Source organism: Rattus rattus, chromosome 5, assembly GCF_011064425.1.
Source record: "Rattus rattus isolate New Zealand chromosome 5, Rrattus_CSIRO_v1, whole genome shotgun sequence".
NCBI lineage: Eukaryota > Metazoa > Chordata > Mammalia > Rodentia > Muridae > Rattus > Rattus rattus.
Genome location: NC_046158.1, coordinates 57,511,673 through 57,535,374, shown reverse-complemented (window position 1 = coordinate 57,535,374; position 23,702 = coordinate 57,511,673). Strand labels below are relative to the sequence as shown.

At 38.4% G+C, this 23,702-nt stretch overlaps 1 protein-coding gene across 1 annotated transcript in view; it reads right to left on the bottom strand.

The window, feature by feature from the left end:
* Dnajc10 (DnaJ heat shock protein family (Hsp40) member C10) overlaps positions 1–23,108 on the bottom strand; it is a 39,709-nt gene extending 16,601 nt beyond the window's left edge. Inside the window, exons 1-13 of the mRNA XM_032903561.1 lie at positions 22,963–23,108; positions 21,303–21,653; positions 19,799–19,961; positions 17,969–18,019; positions 13,990–14,072; positions 13,609–13,740; positions 13,030–13,123; positions 12,026–12,103; positions 10,661–10,704; positions 7,294–7,431; positions 5,093–5,182; positions 3,634–3,747; positions 1,896–2,010 (exon numbers count right to left, since the gene is read on the bottom strand). Coding sequence (XP_032759452.1) covers positions 1,896–2,010; positions 3,634–3,747; positions 5,093–5,182; positions 7,294–7,431; positions 10,661–10,704; positions 12,026–12,103; positions 13,030–13,123; positions 13,609–13,740; positions 13,990–14,072; positions 17,969–18,019; positions 19,799–19,961; positions 21,303–21,506 — 1,306 coding nt within the window. The 5' untranslated portion in view covers positions 21,507–21,653; positions 22,963–23,108. The remainder of the gene's footprint in view (positions 1–1,895; positions 2,011–3,633; positions 3,748–5,092; positions 5,183–7,293; positions 7,432–10,660; positions 10,705–12,025; positions 12,104–13,029; positions 13,124–13,608; positions 13,741–13,989; positions 14,073–17,968; positions 18,020–19,798; positions 19,962–21,302; positions 21,654–22,962) is intronic.
* Positions 23,109–23,702: the final 594 nt, after the last annotated feature.

Sequence of the window (23,702 nt, the reverse complement as noted above, 5' to 3'; positions counted from 1 at the left end):
AAAGTGATGATGGACTGGAGACATGCGGAGAAGTTATGAGGAACACTTCAGAGATAACATGTAACCACAACCGGGGCACACTGCTGCAAATCTGCACAGAGGCCGGGGCAGAAAGAGGGCAGAGGAAGAGGAAGTTCAAGGGTAGTTTGAGCTTGAGGTACAGTGAGCTTCAGGCTAGCATGGTTCACAGTAAGACCTATGTTGCTGTGAGGCTCTAACACAGCTCAGAGTCCCAAGCCGTGGTTCTAGAGTAAGACACAGTTTTCCTTTCACTGGAAGCTGTGAAGGAGTCAAGAGCTTACCTGTACGAAGCCCTTATCCGACTGTAAACAGTACTGGTAGTCAGGGTCATCTTATTGTATTTCTGTTCACATAATTCCTTTAGTCCAGTGCTTCTCAACCTTCCTAATGCAACAACCCTTTATTATATGTCCTTGTGATGTAGTGACTCCCAACCATAAAATTATTTTTGTTGCTACGTCATAACTGTAATTCTGCTACTGTAATGTAAATATTTTTAGATAGAAATTTGCCAAAGGTGCCACGACCCACAGGTTGAGAACTGCTGCTTTAGCCTAAAGGGCCTTACTCTTTTTTATTTCTGTATTTGCTTTTAGTAGGTAAACAGTTTGTGCTCAATTCAGATATTGTCACTTGATATGCTATAGACAAATACTTTTGGTCTTGTTGAGATTTATATAAAGTGGCCACTAAACACTTTTCCTATTTTCCTTAGAGATCTTTCTCTTGTCCCTATCACACTGCCATCCAAACTTCTTGAGAGCACTTCTTTTGTGGTTTGAATGAGAATGGCTCCCACAGACTCACAGATTTGAATATTTACTTTGCAGTGGATGAACGGTTTGGGAAGGATTAGGAGTGGCTTTGTTGGAGGTGTGTCACTGAGGTGGAGTTTGAAGTTTGAAATGCCCAGCCCAGGCCCAACCTCATTCTTCTCTCTTCCTGAAGCCCGTGGGGAGTAGATGTGAGCTCTCAGATTCTGTTCTAACACCACATTACCTACCTGCCACCCTCCATGATGGTCATGAACCAACCCTTAGAATTGTGAACAAGCCAATACTTTCTTCTAAGGTGCCTTGGAAATGGTGTCTGTTTATAGCAGTAGACTGCTTCATGTCTTACAACTCTGTAACTTCATACTTGAAGCAGTTCCATAAGGTAAAGCTCAAGTAGGAGGCATCGAATTGGTATCTGTTACCCATTTACATGCATGTCTTTCAGGACATCAGAGACATTAATTCTGAATTCAAGAAACAAGCAGTAGCAGGCATGGTATGGTGATAGAGTCCGCAGGGGCTGCTTGCTTTGATGATAAGCTAATTCCCACACAGTGATGTGTCACCCTTGGATTTTTGCTAAAATAGTTATCAAAAATGTTAAACCAAGATTTTTATAAGAAGAATAAGCATAATAAAATGAGTATATATAATTAAAAGTGTCTCTCCCTATATTTGTTAGTGGGAATAAATTTTTGACAATAATTGTGTCCACAAAATAAAAACCACAGTTAAATATTTCTGTTTGAAAGTCAAGATGAATTTCTGTAATTTTTCCTACTTTCACTGTCATGGATGGTCGTCCCCAGTTGGTTGTGCTCTTTAGTGGGGCTTAGGAATGTGACCTTCTTGGAGGAAATGTGCCACTGGCATGGACTAGGAGAGTTCAAAGCCTCATGCTAATCTCAGTTTGTACTGTTTCCTGCTGGAAGTACAAGATGTGAGCTCTCAGCCGCTCCTGTCGCCATGCCTGCCGTTGCTGTGTTACCTACAGTGACGAGGACTCTTTATTCCTCTGGAACCATAAACCCTCCTCCCATAAGGTGCCCTGGTCATGGTGTTTGATAACAGCAAGAGAAAAGTCACTAAGAGACTTACCATGATGAATTTCATATTCTTTGGTTCCTTGTCCTTTAAACACTGCTAGACAAGGCTGGAAAACATAAAGATCAGAGCAGGTGCCTGGTGCAGAAGAGCAGTCAAACCTTCCAACCTGAAGAGAAGAGCACTGAATTAAACAGAAGCACTTTGTATGCTTTTCAAATATTCACCAAGATAAGTGTTCCCAAATGGTGTGTTTATTTCTAGAAGTCAATAGGTTATAAAATGAAGGGAACAGAGATGGTTCCTTTACATTTAATATTGAACTCAATAAAGAATGCTCCCTAAAGAGTTCAGAAGCCTCAGGAAATTTCTAAGAAAATATGAACTTCTTAATAAATATATTCTTGAAAAGAATGTAGGGGCTACTACATTCTGTGGCAAAGCAAAGGTAACTTTACAACCGGGGCACTTCAAAAATGATGAAAAAGGATGATGTTCCCAGTGTCAGAGAAAATAGCATGAATAACACAAGCAAATGATAAACTAAGGGAGAGGAGTACAACATTTGAGCTAAGAGTCATTAAAGAATAACAATCAGATGGACAAACATCTGGGCAGGAAGGGGAATGAGCCAGGATTGGAGAGAGTAGAGACCTGGGACTAAGCCATAACATTCAGGGGCCCAAGAAGTAGCTCTTGCAGGAAACTGCTTGCTATGCAACCATGTGTACCCGAGTTTAGTAACCAGTAGTCGAGTTAGAAACAACACAGGGGCCATGAGTTTGAAAAACAGCAAGGAGGAGCATATGGGAATGTTTGGAGGGAGGAAAGAAAAAGAAAAGAAATAATGTAATTATATTATACTCTCATGATCTGAGCACAGTAATTTGCACCCATAATCTCCGTGATGGAAAGGCAGGGAAGGGGATTGCTGGGGCATGCAGGCCAGCCGGCCTACCTCAACCAGCAAACTTGAGGTTCAGTGAGGGATACCACTTCAGAAATTAGGTCGGCAGTGACTGAAGAGGACACAGGTTGACTTCTAGCTTCCACATCCACTTATGTATGTAGGACTATATTCACAACCATTGTGACTTAGTGGGTGCTACTAAGAAGTATCCTTTATAAGAGCACTACGACAAACCATGTAAGTCACAAGCAAGTATCAACTAAAACAACTAAAATCACATCCATCAACTAAGACTACATGAAATAAAAGTGGAAATCAAGTTAAACAATGGAGAACAAACAAAATAATCAATGGGTCTCTTAAGAAATGTACAGGGAAGCAGAAATGCTCTGAAACTGGGCATGCGGGCCCAGCCTCCAAGTCAGGAGTGAGGAGGGATAAGCTCCAGGACAGGCAGTGCTACTGCCAGGCCCTGGTTCCCTGAAACGAAGTAAATGAAAATATTAACTAACAGACCAAAAGCCAGGGACAAAGCCTACTGCAGTGAGTCTACGTACCACAGGATAGCAATAGGAAAGCTAAACATGTCTTTAAGGACCACCGAGTGTTATGTGGTTCAGGCTGGCCCCTAAGGAATTGAGGAGGACACTGAACTTCTGATCCAACTGCTTCCACAGGGATTTCAAATTTGTGCTACTGGCAGGTTTATACACTACTGGGAAATCATATTCAGAGCCCCATGCATGCTAACTAACCAAATATATCTCCAGACATTACAGTTGGTTTTGAAAAGAAAAAAAGTTGACAAACTTCAGCTATACTGACAAATAACAGATAAGTAGGAGACACACTAGTTACACAAAGTATAGTTTTTTTCCTTACTTGAATATGTTCATTTTTAAGTAGAGTTTTCAGTTTTTTCAATTCAGGATCATTTGCATTTTCATTTTTCCCAAAATGAAAAAATACAAGCCAGCGATGATGTGCCAAACGATCCTTGAAGTGAGACAGAAAACACAGTATCAGCAAGTGTGACTATAATTTCTAAAGATCTAATGTTTATTTCTTAGACAAAATAAAGTTTAGTTACCCCATCCATTAGTTCAAGTCTCAGCTAAATTTAAAATCAGCTATACTCTTATTTTGTAGTCACTAATAATAACGCTACGTAAAGCACACGATAAGAGGTGGGCCACTGAGTTATAAAAACAACGCGATGGTTGTTAATGCAGCGGTGGTTTAAGAAAATAATATAACTTTAATATTTGAGGTAGGGGTGGAGAAGTCAGATTTCTTTTTAGGCTAAATAATATATTTTGTAAAAATACGAAATCCAGAGTTAAATGATGTACAGAATCATGTGACTGACTAGTACTAACTGCTCATTTGTAATACTCTGAGAAGATGCTCCCAAAGTCCCAGAGCGAAGCTGTAGAAGAAGAAAGTAGCCCATATATATACAGCCACAAAAACTAGGTAAGATTGATGAAGCTAGAAAATGCATGCTGAACCACATGGTGGCTCACAACCATCTGTAAAGAGATCCAATGCCCTCTTCTGGTGTGTCTGAAGACAGCTACAGTATACTTATATATAATAAATAAATAAATCTTTACAAAAAAAAAAAAAAAAAGGAAATGCATGCTGAAAGGGACTGGATATAGAGCTCTCCTGAGAGACACATCCAGAGCATGTCCAATACAAAGGTCAATGCTAGCAGCAAACCACTGAACTGAGAATAGGACCCCCTTGTGGGGAATTAGAGGAAGTAGTGAAAGAGATGAAGGAGCTTGCAACCCCATAAGAACAACAATGCCAGAGCTTCCAGGGACTAAACCACTACCGAAAGACTATGCATGGACTGACCCAGGGCTCTAACTGCATATGTAGCAGAGAATAGCCTTGTTGGGGGCACCAGGGAAGGGAAAGCCCTTGGTCCCTGCCAAGGTTGGACCCCAGTGCAGGGAATATGGGAGGGGCAATAATGGGGGAGGGGGGAATGGGGGCTTATGGACAGGAGACCAGGAAGGGGAATAACGTTTGAAATGTAAGTAAAGAAATATAATAAAAAAAAAACAGAAGAAGAAAGTAGAGCTGAAATCAGACCAAGGCTGCTCTGTCAAACGCACCGTGCCTTTCTGGCCCTTTCTGGAGCTCAGACTCAGGGACAATTAGATCTTTTTAATTAGAAACACCATCATTTCAGTAATCAGAATTGAACCCAGAACTAACTAATATATAGAACTTTGAAAGTACTATGTGAGTCTTTCTAGCAATAAACCAAATATAGCTAAAATATTAAGACATGCAATGTTACCAACACTTATTGTGAAAACATTACCTCTAGTTTATTTGCTGAAAGAAGTTCAAAGTCTGGAAGATTATGTATGATTTCCATGTATATTTCCTTAGCATCCAGAGAATTAAGAAACTAGAACAAGGAAACCACACTGTAAACTTTTTAAGTAAATACTCATTTAGTATATTTGACATCTTATTTCAATTTTTACAGAGTAAGCTTTAAGAAAACAATCATGTACGTTAAGTGCTTTTTCAAATTATTCTACTTTAAAAGTACAGCATAGATAATTACTAAAAATACTGTATAATTGGACTTGTTTTTTTTAATTTAAAAAGTCTGTTAGTGTGCATGTGCATACATGCATACCACACATGCACAGAGGGGTCAGAGGACATCATGGAGCCGGCTGTGTTCTATTGCCTTTATGTGGGCTCCACTCAGCAACTCAGGTCACCAGGCTTGTGCAAGCCAGCATCTTTATTGAAACATCTTGCCAGCCCTCTATGCTTTTGTTGTTGTCCTTTTTCAAAAATAAGGATGTAAAAGAATTATGAGATGTTAATTCAGTAAGTGAACCTTTCCGTTTTAATCCTCTCTGTAATGTGAAGTGAATTCTAAGTCATTAGGAAAATACACTTGCTTAATTTCAGTTTCAGCCATATTTTACACAATGCCCATGCTATACAATCTCTGTTTAATATTAGAACGTTTCTGATATTACAGTATTTCTATCTATAAGGACTGAGAGCTGAAAAATGATTGTGTTTTCAGAAACCAAATCATATAGGTGGGATTTTTAAGAGTAAAATACATAGACAAATATTTCTTCAAACATGTCTGAAGGTCAAGTCTCTTATTTAAAACACAAATGCTCAGAAGAAGCACACCTCCCATCAAATATACTTTTACTGCCTGTATTTTATCCTCAGCATACTAGGACTCTGTGCTGTCCTTACATGAAGCAAATGCTACTATAAAAAATGCAGCAAGAAAACGTATAGGCTATTAACCATAGGATTTAGTATATATCTTCATAGCTATAAACCATTTATGTTAAAAAATTCAAATATTACTTAATTTACTAGACTTCCCTCAAACCTACAGAACTGTCATGAGATCTACACTGTACTAGTGCTAGGCATGCAAATAAACAATGAATAGAAATGTAACTCAACACCACGAGCAAAAACTCACATTTTTTTCTTAATTTCTTAAATGTGCTTTTATAATAAATAATTGTGGCACAAATATGGGTATATGAAATAATTTCTTGGCTAGGGAGTTGGCTCTGTAACCTGATAATATGAAGTGGGGAAATTGCCACAACTGCCTCATTTCAAACAGATAACCGAAGAAATACACAAGATGAATATGCAAGTGTACAACACTGCTTATAACCAGGAAATACACAAATATGCCCCAAAGAGGAGCATCAAATAAGTATGTCATAGCCAGTACGTTACATTTAGCAATTACTTCTAAAAGAATGAACATTTTAAAATAAATTAATGTATAAATGAATTATTAAAATACTACAAATATAATAAAACCGTTTTCTGATACAGTGATTAAAAACTCTTCACTATATGATTCTATTTATAAAAAAATCATATCTGCACATATCCATTTCATTTTCCATATTGGTGGAACCTATGTACATACACAAACATCTATGTGTTGTATGTGACATTACAGGGACCATACACATACATTCCATGTGCTCAGCATTTAGCAGCAAATAAACTCACGCTTGTAATAAGTATTACAATAATGTAGGAGAAGACAATGACATCACACGTAAGCAAATTATGGCAAGAGGCATTAGAGAGCTCACGAGGGTGTGAGGGGCAGGGGAGCAACTGGGGGGAAAAGAATGGATGGGAGGAACACTAAAAAGAAAAATAGGCCATCCCAGTCCCAGACACATCTAATGATATAGATTACATATGAAGACTACAGTTACATGAAAGCAATGAAAATGTGCTCCATTTCTGTCATTTCGAAATGTAACAGTCTGAAAGGTTATGTAAATGCTGCTTTGAAAACAATCCCTAAAATGTATTTTTTAAACTAAATAAGAAACACCTAGAAACTATGCCAAGTCACGAAATGCCCCATAATCAAATGGTATAAACTGATTAATTTCCTTCTACATCGTTCACGAAACGTTACTGCTCCACCTTCCAGTATGTGCCTGTGTCCAACTGCACCCAAAGGGATTCCCTTGAAGTCATACGTACCAAAACACTGGATTTCTCTTTGTTATTCAAAGTGGCTCCAGGAGGGAAATAGGCAGTAGTGCTGGCTGTGGCGTCCAGGCTCTTGCAGAGGCTGTCCTGTGTGTCACAGTCCACCCATCCCACGTTAACAAGGCCATCCTTAGGGAAAGTGGGAAGAAGGGAAAATGCTGTGATGTAAGGACAAGAAAAAGCTCTCTGAGACTTGCCTTTACTTAAAACTCAGCTTTTCCATTACGTTAACACTTCAAAAACAGTCCTCTCTTCTACAGCCTTAGACAATAAAATGTAGTTTCCTTAATATCAAACACCTACCATAATAAACATCTACTTTTACATTACACATGCATACCCACAAGAACTACATTTGACACTGTTATTTAAAACTAGGCTGTTCAATTGTCTCAGATATAAAAAGCCTAAACCGTGACTTGTGCATGGCGCTACACTACAACTGCCCTTCCATGATCATGAAGCTCCTCGGTGCGCTCTGGCCGATGAGGTAATAAATCAGCACAGTGACAGCGCTCACTTGTTGCTGGCTGAGCTCCTGTAATGAGCACCAAAATCCTACATGAAAAGTACATTTCTTGAAATGTCAAGAAACTTTCTAGACTAGTCAAGCTGACAAAACATAGAATAACACCTATGGGAGTCCAGGAAGACAAAAGAGCAGGAAATAAGCAACAATTGAAATAATGGCTAACAAGTTGAAAAAAATTAACCTACAGGCTCACAAAGTCCAATAATGTAAAAGCAAAGCAAGAAAATTGTACCTATGTGGTAACAAAACTAGCAAATTAGCGATAAATACCTTAAAAGCAGATGGAATTATATGTGAGCATCTGTAAGTAAAACTTAAATTGTACATGTAAGATACACAATTTACTTGGACTGGGGATCTATCCAGCATACTCCAAACCCTGGATTCATCATCAGCACCACATCCTGATACACATACATGTAAAACTATGCTTAATTTACTACATGGAAGACTTATGGAAACCCACCTACGACGAACACGGATGGCAACAAAGTTGTAAGAGGTAAGGAAAGAATTTACACTCAAGGTCTCCTGCCTTGTCTAAGAAAATGGATGTTAGACACTTGTAACCTTATGGTATACAAGTTACAAAGAAAATCAACAATTCAAATTTGTATTCTTATAAGACTCAAAACATAAGAAAAACTTAGCAAAACAAAAGGGAGACGTAGCAAGGTCCACAGTATTAGTAGGAGGTATGATACTCTTACAAGGAAAGGTAAATCTAGACTTGATGATAACTTCATTCACACACACATGCACCTCAGTTCATCTTATAGAGGTGCACGAATATTTATAAAAGTAGGTATTAGGCCATAAACACATCTCAATGTTGCTTAGATATACTAAAACCATGTTCATTTAACATAGCCAAAAATAACGCGAAGCTTCAAAAAATGACCTCTATTTGTAGACATTAAGCATAGTACTAAATAGTCTATGATAAAGTTAGAAATTATTTCAATTGATAATAAAAATACTATGTAATAAAATTTGGTATGTGTTAAAGCTGTAATTTGTGGTAATTTATAGTCTAAATATTAGAAAATGAGGCCTATTAATGATTTATCTATTTCAACAATTTTAGAACAAATTGAACCCTAAGAAGACAGAAAGAAGTAAATAAAGCATAAAACTAAATAAAATATCAAACAAGTAGAAAACAGGTAAAACATGAAAAGCTTTAAAGTCGAGAAAAATCAAGAAAAAGAAACACTAGAAAGTATTAGTAAACACCAAAGCTATGCAGGCACCAAATGAATGTCATGAAATCACATAAGACTGTCAAACAGCTATGTACTAAATGCATTAAAACCTACTTGAAAAGGTGAAAATCTCTTTGAAAGGGAGAGAAAGACAAGAGTTTCCAACAGGGTTTCAAGGACAGTACATCCCTGACGCTAAAACTACAGAGTTCCCTGGAGGACATGTAGAGCCAGAGAGAAGGGAGTTGGCCACTAGGTAGGTGAAGGTTCAGGAGAGCCACGAAGTAGAGGAAGAAGAATATGGTCACCATGAGGTCATGAATGAGGAGCAGTCACAGACAGCTACAGCAGAGGGAGCACAGGAGAGACTAAATGCAAGTAACTTGAGGCCTGTGGCTGGCAAGTAGAGCAGATATCTCAGCTATTGTGCTTAAAGCTTGTTGAACAAATTAACAGGTCTCTCAGTTATTTGGGAGCTAGAGGGTTAGGAAAAAGCTGCTGCCTTTAGATTTCATCCTGTAGAAGATGGTGTAGATGACCCAGCCCCTCAGCAGGAGCAGGAGCCCTTTAGTTAACTAAGATAATTACTGAAGAACAAACATGCATTCACAAACTCGGTGTGGCCCAAGTGTATGATGTATATAAAGACTACAGTAATAATGTGGGCTCAGGCCTGCACAGCCGCTCACCACTCATTCGCCAAGAGCAACCTGCAATCACATAAATACCATTCATGGTACATGCTTTGTAGAGGTCCACCAATTCTTAGTTTTCATACTACATTTTTATCATATTCTATGTTTATACACACATACTTAGTAATGTGCTGCCCCCTCCTATATTTCCAGCACTGTAAGATGCTATAGAGTTTTATAGCCTAGAAGCAATGGGCTATCCTATAAGAGGTAGGTTTTAGGCACTCTAAACATGCTAGGCTTGTCAGTAAATTCCATGATGCCTTACAATGATGAAATTGCCTAATATATTCCTTAGTACATTATCCTTAATCTTTAAATAACAGATGACTATCCTACATACATGCATATACATATGTAATAGATATATGTAATATATATTAAAATCAATTTTAGTTGTTTTAATATGTCCATCTATCAAGTTAGAGTACAGAAATGAGTCAGGTGCGAACTTCACAAATTTGATCTACTATGTCTAAAAATCACACCCAATCAATGTCAGTATCAGTATTATATAGAACTTTTCCAGCTTTTACAACTGACAGTCTCCCAGACCACAGTGGGAGCTTTAGTATTACTAAAAGGATAAGAGTAATTTACAGCACAATATAGGGAGTACGCAGAAGGCTACTTACAACAGGCTAAAAACTGAGACAACAAAATCTAAGGTTTGGAAATAACAAAAATGATAGCATATAACTGGATTAATTCATAGACAATAATAAACACGGAAGACTTAGAGAGGTGAGCTTGTTAACAGTGACTGAGCATAGCTAACATTTAGAAAGACACAGAGCTAATCATCTATCAAAAAATAAGATCACATATGAGTAGGATAAAGTGATCAAGAAACTGTAAAGATGCTTGGTGTCAATTTCTAGTTACACGTTTACATGTTTCAGTTTAACCAAAGGATGGATGCTTACCAACATGCCACTAAGCCGGAGTCGTGTCTGTGGCGTCAAACAATCTGAAGGGAAGAAAATGTATGAGGCTATTTTAGTTTTAATTAGGATGCTTCCCCTGAGCAACCACACGTTTCTAGGGCAGGTAACTGAGCTGCCTTGGTAAAGACTGACAGGCCCAGCAAGCAGACTGTGGTCATCAAGCAGTCTGCCTCTGTCTCTCACACAATCTTTCATTCCCTCCCTGGAATGTCTCAGGATTTCCAGCCACACAGAAGAGCAGCCACTACTTCTCTAAGGGCTTATTCTCTCAGCAAATCTCTTTTGGCCAAAAAACCCCGCATGACCTGAAAGAATCCTCATAATACAATAAATTTTAATCTTAACAGGCATATATATAATATGTTGTTAAATATGAATAGGATATAATGAGGTAAGATTTGGAAGAAAGGGAACTGTGGCATGTCAGAGGCTAGAGATGAATGATAACATGTTAGAATGCTTCAAAAGCTCATGTGTAGACAGAAGAATCAGCATTTGGCACTGGCTAGACTGGTGGTTCTCAACCTGTGGGTTGTGACCTGTCAGATATCTTGCATATCAGATATTTACAATACCATTCATAACAGTAGTAAAGTTAAAGTTATGAGTAGCAATGAACTAATTGTATGGTTGGAATCACCAAGACACAAGGAACTTAAATAGTCACAGCACTAGGAAGGTTGAGAACCCCTGGGTTTCAAGGCCATGTTTTCCTAACATAGGTCTTGGATGGGTGAATGGCTTTTTTTAGTCATAAAACAATATATCCCCAGCAATGGACACAAAAGTAAAAAGGTAATGAGTAAGAAGAATGCACACATTGGGATCAGATGCAAAAATACTAACAATGGGGCTGTTTTGTAATATTTGGAACTACTGTTCACTGATCTTACTTGTGTGGTATGCAGGACACTGAATTTTAAACAACTCACAAAGACCCTTAGAAATGAGACTATCTATTATCAATAATCTTATGAGGCAGACACAATTTTATATATGTAACTTTCAGAATCTAAATTTCTAAAAACTATTTTGGAAGCAATTGTAGCTGATACAATTAATTACTTTGGACAGTGCCCAGTTTATCTTTGGCTATTTGAGGTACAATGCATCCTGAGAATAACTAGGCTGAAAAACCCATCCACTAAACAGGAAGTTATAAAGATACATTTACATATTACTAATTTCATTGTTACGTGTAAAGACACATTTATTAAGTAAACGCTTCTGAAGCTTAAATTATACTTTGAAATAACTGACATAATAAAAATCAAGTTCGGCAGCATAAATTATCCTCTAAATTTAGATGTTAGTGTTTTTATTCTAACAAAAAGACAAAATTACCTTCTCCTTTAAAACAGAATGTGATCAGCCAGCCAATACCAGCAGCAAAGGCAGTTTCTATGGCATTAACAAAATTTCCTTTAAAGAAAGTAAAATTTATGAGTACATCTAACTCTTCCAAATTGGTATTTCTTTCTTTCCAAACTTAACTACTTCCAGCCCCCTCTAAATATTACTATTTTTAAGACAACAATTACTAAGAAAATTCAAACACAAGAAAAGTCCCTTTTAACCCTCGCTTTGCCTGTCTATTGGCCAGCCAGTTCTTCCACACAAGGTCACTGCACTCCACTGCTCTCCATTAGATTTGGAAAGAATTGACAATTTCCAAACACCCAGTGTTCTCTGAGGCTTTCCTACTCAATGCAATGGGACACTAGTTATGTTTTCTCTAAGGAAGTATATTGTAGCCTTTCTTTTCCAACCCTGGCTTACTTCATATCCTTTACGCTAGTTTCTAAGCATGAGGCACCGGACTGCATTTCAGCTGCTCACTAGCATCTTGCTTGCTGAAGTGAAGTGGGCTCGCATGCTCTCCCTGCAAACACAGTGCAGAACAGTTCCTAAACCACAGCTGGTGCCAAATGAGTAAGACATTCTTCTAGCTAGCAAGTGTCTCATGGACACTTCAAATAGACAATCTAAAATCACTTGGTGAATTAAAATCTACCACTGGAAATGGTTTTGAACTTTAAATGAACTTTTTGCCAGTAGCCGTGGAAGCAGGAGCTGCCTCACTGCTGAGTCAGCTGTTTTAAGGATGCCATTTCCTCCAGCTCACAGCCCTCTATGCCTGATCTGCAGTAGTCCTTATGTAAACCCAACCAGCCTGTTCAAGTACAAGTCATCAGGAACCTGAGCAGTGACACACTTCCTTTCTAGGAAGCACAGAAAAAGACACTTCAAAACAGCATTACCTTGACCCTATTGTACAACTAGCATTGTAAATTCAAAGCACTGGTTTCAAAACATCACAGAAAACCCCACGGTTAGGAACACCTCACCTGTTGACAGCTCTGTCACCGTGCTCCTGACGTGCTGCATGGCGAAGCTCACTAAGCTCTCCTTTGACCTGTCCCCGTTGTACTTCACTGCAGCCTGTTGGTTTTCATAAAAATATCTTTAACTCTTTCATTACGGAAGTCTACCAAATACCTGTACTTAAGATTCTGAATAATGCAGGAAGTTCTATTTTTAAACTACAGTGTATTTACAAATAATACTTAAGAGAGCTTTGACAGTACAGACCATCCAGAATACTCTTTTGTACCATTTGTAACAATTTTAGCTTCAGTTTCATCAATGGAAATTGGGGAAAAGGAAGAGATTAGAGCTTTCTATCCCACGAGACAGTGCCTAAAACACATCACAAACCATAAAATGTGGTATGCGCATTAAATATCCTCTATGACAGGAACTGATGGTCCCTAAAAAGTTTCATAAAGTAATAAAAAAAGTCTATTATAAATTAGCTCCTAAAAGAAGAAAAAGCAGAAAACAGACTGAAAGTCTACATATTGTTTTCTCTAGTATTTAGCTGGTTATAAAGTTTCACAAATCTTAACAACACAGACATCCCTTACCATTCCAGACCTAAAGATGAAGAGGCTGGGGTAACTGTTGACTCCTTTCATTCGGCAAAGCATCCGGTCATCACCACAGTTGACAGCTCCAATTCGAAGCAATCCATCCACTTCTTTAGCAAATTCTCTCCACTATGATAGAAAAAGAAAACAAGTGTTTCTCGGTAATGTTTCTTCTCTTGAACATACCTCACTTTATATAATTTTAAAGGAGGAGAGTTTTACTAAATAAAATATATGGGAAAAGTATTTGATAGTGATTTCATAGTCAGTTACTAATACAAAATAACTTCCAACATACTACAATAAGAGAAAAAGGAAGCACGAATAATACATCAACTAGGAAAAAGGCTTTAATAGCTGGACATTAAACATACGTACAGTGGGGGCTAAATCATGGCAATGCGAACATCCTGGGGAGTAAAAGTTTACAAACCACAGTTCTCCCGAGTTGACAGCAGCATCTGAAAGCACATAAGCCATATGGTTTACTGAGGGTTACAGCACATTTCAATCACAAACCATTTTGCTAAAATCAGAATGAAAAACAAAATCAGTCCTAAATAGTCCACACTGCCCTTATTCCTGTGGTTTCCCTAGTAGTAGTCTTTTTTTCAAACATCAAGCCCATGTAACTTTTACAAACCTCTCCTAAGTCTATACTTGAATGAGTAGCAGCCTTGTAGGCAGGGTCTCACTGTATAACCCTGGTGGCCTAGAACTTGCTATAAAGACCAGGCTTGACTTGAACTCACAGGGATCCTCCTGCCTCTGGCTGGGAGTACTGAAATGAATGGTGTGTGCTAGTGACCTGTATAACAGAGTAAAGATTACAGTGATAAAATTAAATCCTTTTCCTAAATAAGATCTTTACCTTTGAAAGCATGTTACTGAAGAATGCAAGGTAAAGAATTCCGCATCTTAAAATATCAGTACATATTTTTCCTAACATAGATTTAAGCAACATGTAATACCTAGCCAGTGGCATAGAACTGTAGAATGATGTGATGATGACAAACTTTACGATTTTAAGCAAGGATCACTCTAATATCCAGATAAAAATGTGAGAGCGATTTGCTTTAAGAGTCTTCATAACATTTAATACTTAAGTAAGCTGTCAGTGATTTGAATAAACATTAAAATAAAATGTTCATAAATCCTAACTATTAGGAAGTATGTACCATGCTTATTTTGCTTAACTGACTGGTTAGTTGAAACCATGCAGAAACACATTTCAGTGGCAAGGCATTTCTGTGGATAAACAGTTCATCTACACATTGCATGTGAGAGTGCATAACAGGATTTTCCTCAGTCATTCTTTAGCAAAGTCGAAGATGTGTTAAACGACTTAGATGATCTCAACAAATGTTATATTGGCTGAGACCAGCAACTGGGAAACTAGGAAACTGAGACCAGACTTTAGGGAAAGTCTTCAACAGAGTTAATGAAAACCTCAATAGAAAGAGATCACCCTATGAATTATAAATACACGAGAAAGAGCATCTACTGCTATGTGTATCCCTGAGTCAGAAACACTTCTAATCCTGGCAATAAGTACTTGCTCAGTTCTCACGACCTATGGAGTAGTAAGATTAAAAATACACTTTCATTTATTTACTTAGATTTAGAAACAAATATAGTTTTGCTATGCTGTCTAATCTGGGCAGGAACTTAGTCCTTCTGCCTCAGCTTCCTAAGAAGCTGGGCTCACAGGATTGGCCATTGTGCTGGGCTAAAAATATTTTTAAAAGTATAGTAAAATAGTACAATGAAATGCTTCTATATTAACTCAGTAACTGAAAACGGAACAAGAATATTTAAAAATGTATATTTTTTAAAATCGCAAAGCCAGAGTATCTAATAATATCTGTACCATAGCTTCTACTAGTACAGAAAATATAGCACTATATTAAGTTCCTCTTTCTTAAGCCATCTTCAAAAGGATCTGAACTGTGGCCTTACTTGGCCTAGAACTTGATCACAACCGATGTACTGTTGGACTGTGACAGAGAAAAAGATAACATGCTTATGCTTAATGGAAACTAGGACTCCTCACAGAAGGAAAGAGCCTGACCGGTTTGAAATCAGAGCTGACGAACTACTACTATCTCCACTGGACCCACGTCGGACATCTGGGGGTTCCTTTCCTGGTAAAAGTGAACTGTGTGATTTAGGATACTTTTCTCAGTACTAACAACTGGAAACGGGACAAAATAAAGACCTATGTTGAAGGCCTGAGGCAGGTGTAGTAAGGGAATCCAATGCCAATATATGGGTCGGAGGAACTCAGCCAGTACTGGCCAATGCTAGAAGAGATGCCCGAGGGGCAAGAAAGGGTGAGATTTCAATGGACTAATCAGCCAGAAGTATAAAAGGACTTAAGGGGACAGAGGAAGGGTTCTGCAAGTAGAGATGAACTGGGGCATGACCACAGCACAGCATGTGACCATTTCTGTTCTATCTAAATAGAGCTGATTTGAGAGTACTGGGGACTATCCCAGAAGTCACTAAGAATACCACATCATTTAAAAAATAATTCTATTTATTGAAAGATTAAATAACTCAAACCAATAGGAAACATGGAATAGTCTCTATAACCCACATTTGTCATCTTCTTTCCACTTCTTGAACTAAAATGTCAGGATCACCTTAACACAATCTACTGACGTGAGGAACAGAGCTAGTATTAGTTAACTATCACTGAATTATCTCTAGGGTTTCATGGCTGAATTTAAAATTATCATTTGGGGTTCTAAGTGACCTAATTAGGAGGCAGTGACATCTGAAAAATTATAAATTCATTTACAATATAAATCTTAGTAAAGTCTTATTCTCGGTGGTCTCACAGAGCAGTCAGTTGCAGGTCTGGATCAGTTCCTCTAATTCTATATGCGATCTCCTGTTTCCTTACCACAAATGATCCACAATTGTAACACTTACAGATGAGATGAGTCAGACTAAGAACCACATAGAAAAAGTTACAGAGCCTTATAACCACATACAGTGTGATACAGGTATTAGTTTTATCTGGCAACAAATTGAGTTCCCCTATTTCTTTTGTAGGAAAAATGTTGAAATATTCATATATATAATTTATAAATGGCATCATATTAAATAGTTAGCCACCCTTTAAATTAGAATTTACCTATAATAAAAAAGTAAAAGAGACAATCTTTGCTTAGAAGGAACTCTACTTAAAAATCTAATAACTGTACACCTTTTATAATAACACAAAACACATATATATTTTTGTAACTAGCATTTTGTTTTAGAGTTAATTATAATCATAATATAGCAAACTAGAACTGGAATTCTTCTGGGTACAACTCATTTTGAAGTAGAACAGAAGAAGTAGAGTACTTGCCTAGCATGCTTGAGGCTCTAGGATCAATTCCAGACACACAGACCCAAACCCATGTGCATGCATGTACATGTGCACACACACACACACACACACACACACACACACACACACACACACACACACACACACACACCAGGCATATATAAACATAGAATACACACATACATATATACATACCAGGCACACATAAACATAGAGCACACACACAACACACACAAGGCAGAAAGGATCATATAGCTGTACAGAAGGTTCTAAAGTTTGATGAGCAGAGAGTAGGACATTTTACCACCCATCACATAGAACACTCAACCCATCGCATAGAACACTCAACCTCTTCCACAATAACCACTTATGTGAAAGGTAAGAATCAAAAGTTCTGAAATAGCACTTTTTTTTTGTTGTTGCAAGTATACAACAAAATAACTTAGAATAATCTAGAATCTAAACCTGAATTGTGCATTATTTTTATTTTTTTGGTATTCATATTTAGGCATCTTGCTAAGTACTGGCTAAGAAGTATTAAAGTTTTTAAAATTTTATTTGATGTATGTGATAGTTCTGCAAAGCACTGAAATCCTTGAAACTATAGTTAGCAATGGTTGAGACACCATGTGGGTGCTAGAAATTGGATCCAGGTCCTCTGCAAGAGCAGAAGGCCCTTAACCCCCGAGTGAGCTCTTTAGCCAGTAGGTCTTCCTCATCCTTCAATCTTTCATGCTGTGGTGACTCCCAACCACACAATTATTTTAATTATTTTGTTACTGTTGTGAATTATGTGGATATCTGATATACAGATGGTTTTAGGCGACCCCTGTAAAAATGTTGTTACGCCCAGGCTGAGAATTGCTGCTCTAGCCCCATGCTGGTGCTTTTATTTTGAAACACTGAAAAGTTTAATGGATCATGTAGGTCATATTCTTCTAACTTCTGATTACATTTAGACCTGTGAGTTTTGGGTAAGAGATAAATGTATTTTCAGAAAGTCTATAAACTTACCAAATTCTCTTCTTTCTAATGTTATGATCTCAGGATCATCATCGTAAATACCTAATTTTAAAAGTGGATAAAAATCATAAAATTAAAACTTCATTATAACAAATCACTACATAAAAGATTATTCACTCTTGCCTTAGCTATACGAAAAAAATCAGATAGTTACACTGAATTTCAAACTTGAAAACTACACATCAATTGAGAGAAAAGCCAATGGCAAGTACAACCACTGAGGACTCTGGCTGAGAGCACTTCTCCACAGGGAGGGGACTAGGATCCTAATCACCTTCTCCAATCCCATATGAAACACCTGCTTTGTTTTGTTACTTTTAAAAATAACCACAAACTCATTAGAAGTTGTAAAAACAGGCTGGAGTGTTGGCTTAGAGATTAAGAAGACTGGCTGCTCTTCCAAAGAACCTGAGTTCAATTCCCAGCAACTACATGGTGGCTCACAACACCTGTAATGGGATCCGATGCCCCCTTGTGGTGTGTCTGAAGACCGTGACAGTGTGCCCATATACATAAAAATAAATAAATAAACCTTTAAAAAAGAAATTGCAAAAACAGCACAAATTCTTATGTACCGTTCACCTAACTTCTCCTCAAGATGACATGCTATTTAATCTAGGGTATCACTTTAAAATACGTGATATTGCTTAAAATCCTATGCCTATACAATCTGCAGAAGCAGATACTTAGTAGTAAGTATAAATTTATTTACTGTGGCTCAACACAATGTGAGAAAAGTCCTCATTACTACCTAATATCCAAGTAACATTAACAATGGGTATAAAGTACAAATAGCACATTTTTTTTTCTACAGAGGTCACTTGTAAATAAATATTTTGGACTTTATAGGACATTATAGGACAAAGTTTCTGTGGTGTTTTTTGTTTTTAACTTAAATATTCAATTCTACCCTTATAGTCTCATAGAAGTCATAGATCATATATAACATATAAATAGAAGTGTATTCCAATAAACTTTTATTTAAGTAGCAAACCAGGTCTAGCTGGAGAAAGTCAGTAGGTAATATATTTAAATATTCTCAAAAGCAAATCAAGTCTTGAGTAAGCTGCAGATATGAATTTAAGCTATTTTCTTTATTTTAATACAAAAGCACGTCAGGTCTTACCTGCATTGGAAGCTAACTAGTGACAACAGGAAACACTGGTCTGTGACCATACCTCTATCTTTTCTTCCGCCTTCCCTTCTTTCCTTTGTGCCCCCCTCTCCTCTTGCTTTTTTGTTTATTCTTGTCATCATGTAAAATCATGATCAACAATGGAGCCACAAAGGAGGACAAGGCTTCTACCAGACAAGCTGCCATTATACTTAAAAAAGTTTAGCTTTCTTGGAACATGTAATCTTCTTCAAAGTTTTGAAAAGCTTCAATAGTTAACTTCTAATGCAACATACAGCACAAAACATTGCTAAATTAACAGGAACCATACAAAGAATATTAAGTATAATCTGACCAATGTACTCTCATCTACGTACAGTAATTTCTGAATACCAACCCACTTCCTTTTCAGCTCGACTTCAGAGTATATTAGAAAACACTCATCAGAGAAACATACATGAAACACATAAACTAAATAGCAGAACAAAAATAACCTTTCTTTTTCTCATATTAAGAAAAGCTTCGGTTGGGGATTTAGCTCAGTGGTAGAGCCCTTGCCTAGCAAGTGAAAGGCTCTGGGTTCGGTCCCCAGCTCCAAAAAAAAAAAAAAAAAGCTTCAGGCCGGGAGACAGCTTGGAGCTGCAGAGCGTCAAGTCCTGCTCTGGTGAGGGGAGACAGCGCAGAGCGCAGGAGTGATGCCGCCTTACCGAAGTCGTAGCGGTAGTAGCTCCAGCTCTCGTACTGGCCTCCCTGATTATCTTCCAGGCCCTTTTCTCCATATTTGTCATACTTTTTCCGCAGATCTTCATCTTTGAGTACTTCATATGCTCTATTTATTTTTAAAAAATCACCATGTGCATTTGGGTTATTCTGTTAAAAAATGAGATGCTATAGTTACTTCAAATGTACAATTTGAATCCTTTTAGCAAAATAGCTTTAATTGATCCCAGAGATTCCTGAATTCTAGACACCAGCAGAAAACACAGGGCGGGAAAATAGAACATGAATCATCAAGATGAAATAAGGAAGTCCTTCTAAGGAAGCAGAGAAAAGGGAAAAGCTTGACAGCTCTGGCAACACAGTTTCTCATTTCTATATAAAGTATCCAAATAAGATCAATGGGTAAAGATCAGTAATTATCTTGTAGAAAATGCTGAAAAAAAAAAAAAAAAACCTGCAACTAAGAAAAAAACTAACCCCTGGAAGGCTAACTCCAAAATGTGTTACTTCTGTAACAACGGTGATGTTCCCAGTTGAGACTCAACATAAAATGTGTTTTTCAATGCAACAGTTTATTAAATAAGAAATAATACCAACAAAATTCAAAACTGGACTGAAAAATGTTACTTTTTTACTGTTTCCCAGAATTGGCTTCTGGAAATCACACTTGGAAATTTTAAGACAAAAACTTGTAAAACAACAATAAGAACAAATCTTTAAATATAATACAGATCTTTTAATATAGTACAGATAGATGTCTGGGAAAGATAATTAACTAAGAGTTTATAATGTAATTATTATGTAATTGAACAAAATAATTTCATTTATAAATTTCTACTTCAAAAATTATCTCCACCATGTCCTTTCATATGACAAGGTAAAAATTAATGAAAAAAAAAACCCTTAAATTCCATAACATTCAAAATTAATCTGTTTTTAAAGATTCGTGGTACACAATCAAATATTTACAACTAGAAATCCATTTGGAGCTCTCAAGTTTTCATTTATAAGTTTGTAAGTCAAAAGTTTAACTTTCACAAAAGAGTGAAAGTTAAAGCATGCTGTAACTAGCTACTGCTGTCACATCTGCAGGACATGAGTCCTGAGGGCAGATTTGTCTCTATGGTTTTTCACTCACTTTAGTGTTCTTCACTCACTTTAGTGTGAGGACCGCTTCAGATAGGCCTTGGGGTGAGAGCCTCTACTGCTGGGAATCAGCTTACAGAGAAGAGGTAACCGAATTTGATACCGACAGAAATCACTGTGCTTTGCTTCTCCTGGTTTTACTTTGACAGATGAATTACTAGTTTTAGGTGGTGGGGATCAGACCCCCAAGCCTTGTGCATGCTAGGCTCTACTTCTGAATTATATCTACAGTTTCCAATCATAATTTTAGGCATTATGCTTAAGCATATCAAATACTCATTTAAAAATAATTAAAATAGAGATATGGCAAAGTAATCAGGTATTTAAAAGAGAAATTTTACCTACCGGGTTTTTATCAGGATGTAACTTCAGTGCTAATTTCTTAAAGGCTTGTCTTATTTCTCTGCTGCTTGCAGTTTTAGACACTCCAAGTAAACTGTAAAAATTCTGATCCGTGCCCACCACGATAACCACATACAGTACTAGAAGACAGAGACTTATCCGCTTCACGTCTCTGATAAATTCATCTCTGTTTAACCAGACTCCCATTCTCTCCTCTTATGCAAGCTCTGACTTATGTGAACATTAAAATACAAGGCTGGGTCCGGTGGTTATAATAAACACACGTGAGAATCTCTGTCCACATTACTTCAAGGGTCAATCAAGCATCTCGGAACACAGCTCAGAAATGTTAACCTAGAGAGAGCAAACCAGGCAGTTAAAATACTTTTTAACCTGAACATTTATAACGGGATTTGCCAAGTGACACGGTCAGCAATACAGTCTGCACTGAAGGTCGAATCTCTGTGACTGGCTTTGAACACCTATTCTCCAGGATCCTTGCCTCTATATTGGTAATTAGTAGTAGTAGCTACCTAGCTTACAAGAAATACACACACACAGAGGGAGACAGACAGACAGAGACAAAAAGGCTCTGGTCAATAAGACACTACCAGGATAAGAATCAGCAGTATTTCCTTCTTCTCCCAGCAAGTTACCCTTCTCTAATTCCCCTTCCCTTTCAGCCTCTTCCAGGCCTGGAAAGCTGTTCAATTTCCCTTTTTAAATCTAATCTCATTTGCAGAGAAAGCCTTTGAAGGAACTAAAAGGAAGCATGAAGCTTCTCCAAGAGGGTTGTACCTTTCACGTAATTGTTTAAGAACATCAGTATAAAGATAGATAACGTAAAAAAGTCACAAGTTTCCTAAAGTGTTAGCACCAAGATTAGTTATTTTATAGTAAAAAAGGAAGAAGAATTGCAAATCAGAGCAATTTCACTGCAAAGCTGTCTGGAGTAAACAAAAAATAGGAAAACAAAGAAGAGAAGAACCAAGCACGCTTGAGGGTAAAACCCTAGCATTAACCTTACAGCTAAACTAGTACTCTTTGATATCTTAAAATGCTTTGAGGGGAAAAAAAAAGATCTAACTTCCCTAACATTCTCAGTTTTAACTTTTTTCATTTAAGTCCAGATATGTTTCTAAGTATCCCTCCTTACCTGGGAACAGGCCTCATCTCACTTCTAGCTCCCCTTTTCATCCCCCCTCCCCAGCCCTACAAATACCTTTGTAAAATATACGGAAAGAAAAAAACAGAAATATCCAGACTGACAACCATCAGGAAGGAAAACAAATGAAGAACAAATCTCAATGAGGACTTTGGGATAAGGTGCCCCTAGGCTTAGGGTGGGTTTCTCAGGCAGCCTGGGAATAACTGAACAGACCGGGGCCAGTGAGGCTGCAGGTAAACGCAATGTTAATGATGGATGCTGCCATCGCACCAGAGCGGGATGGAGGAGAGGCGAAAGACAGAGGGAACCGGGCTGGCGAGGGTGCGTCTGAGGTCACAGGTCGGACCAGGGAGAGAGAACCCGAGTAAGAAAGGGAGAGCAGAAGCGGGCAGTCAGAACCCGGTACAATGGGGCACCGAGGCGGTGGGATGCGGTCTATCTAGCGCCTTCCCTCCCTGATGTCCCCGCGGTGCGTGGAGCCCGGCCCGCGCCCACCTCGGCGTCCTCAGCTACTGTCCCATCCTTAGGCCGCCGAGCTCGGGAGCCGGCAGGACCGGACGCCTACTGCGAACGCGCGCAGCAGCAATTCTGCCGCTCCCGTCGCGCCGGCGGGCGGGGCCTGACGCGGGGCATTGTGGGAAAGACGGGAGGGGGCTAGGAGAAGGCCAGACAGCGGCCAGCGGGGTGGGACGGGTGGGACGGGTGGGACCGCTTAGGCTGACGTGGCCTTCTGTGCGGCTGCCGGTCCCGCTCCTAGCCAGAGATAGAAAAGAATCCCGCAGCGCGGCCCACAGACATTTTGCGGCTGTCGTCAACCGCTGGCGGAAGAAGGGGTGTGAAGCCCGCCCTTTCCGGTCCCGTTGCCAGGGCGACGGGAAAACCCGGGTGGAGAGATCCGGCTTGCGAGTCCTCTCCAGAGGTTTGGTTAAAGGGTGGGTATCCTCGAAAGGGCAGGTTTGGCAGAAAGTGGAGAACTCGCCTGAATTGACCCCGTTTGCAAGGGACCGGACAGAATAATAACCAAACCTTTCTAGAAATAAAATTATTTACAGCTTCTGCGTATCAACAAACATGAAGCGTTCTACAGGATTTCTGGGCTTGTGAATCTGCCTTCTAATCATTTCTCCTCGCCTTTACTGGATTTGATACGGAAGCTGCATTTTTTTTTTTTTTTTGAGTCCTGACACTTTGACCACCGAAGTAGACACAATTAAATGTCCCTGGAAGAGGAAACG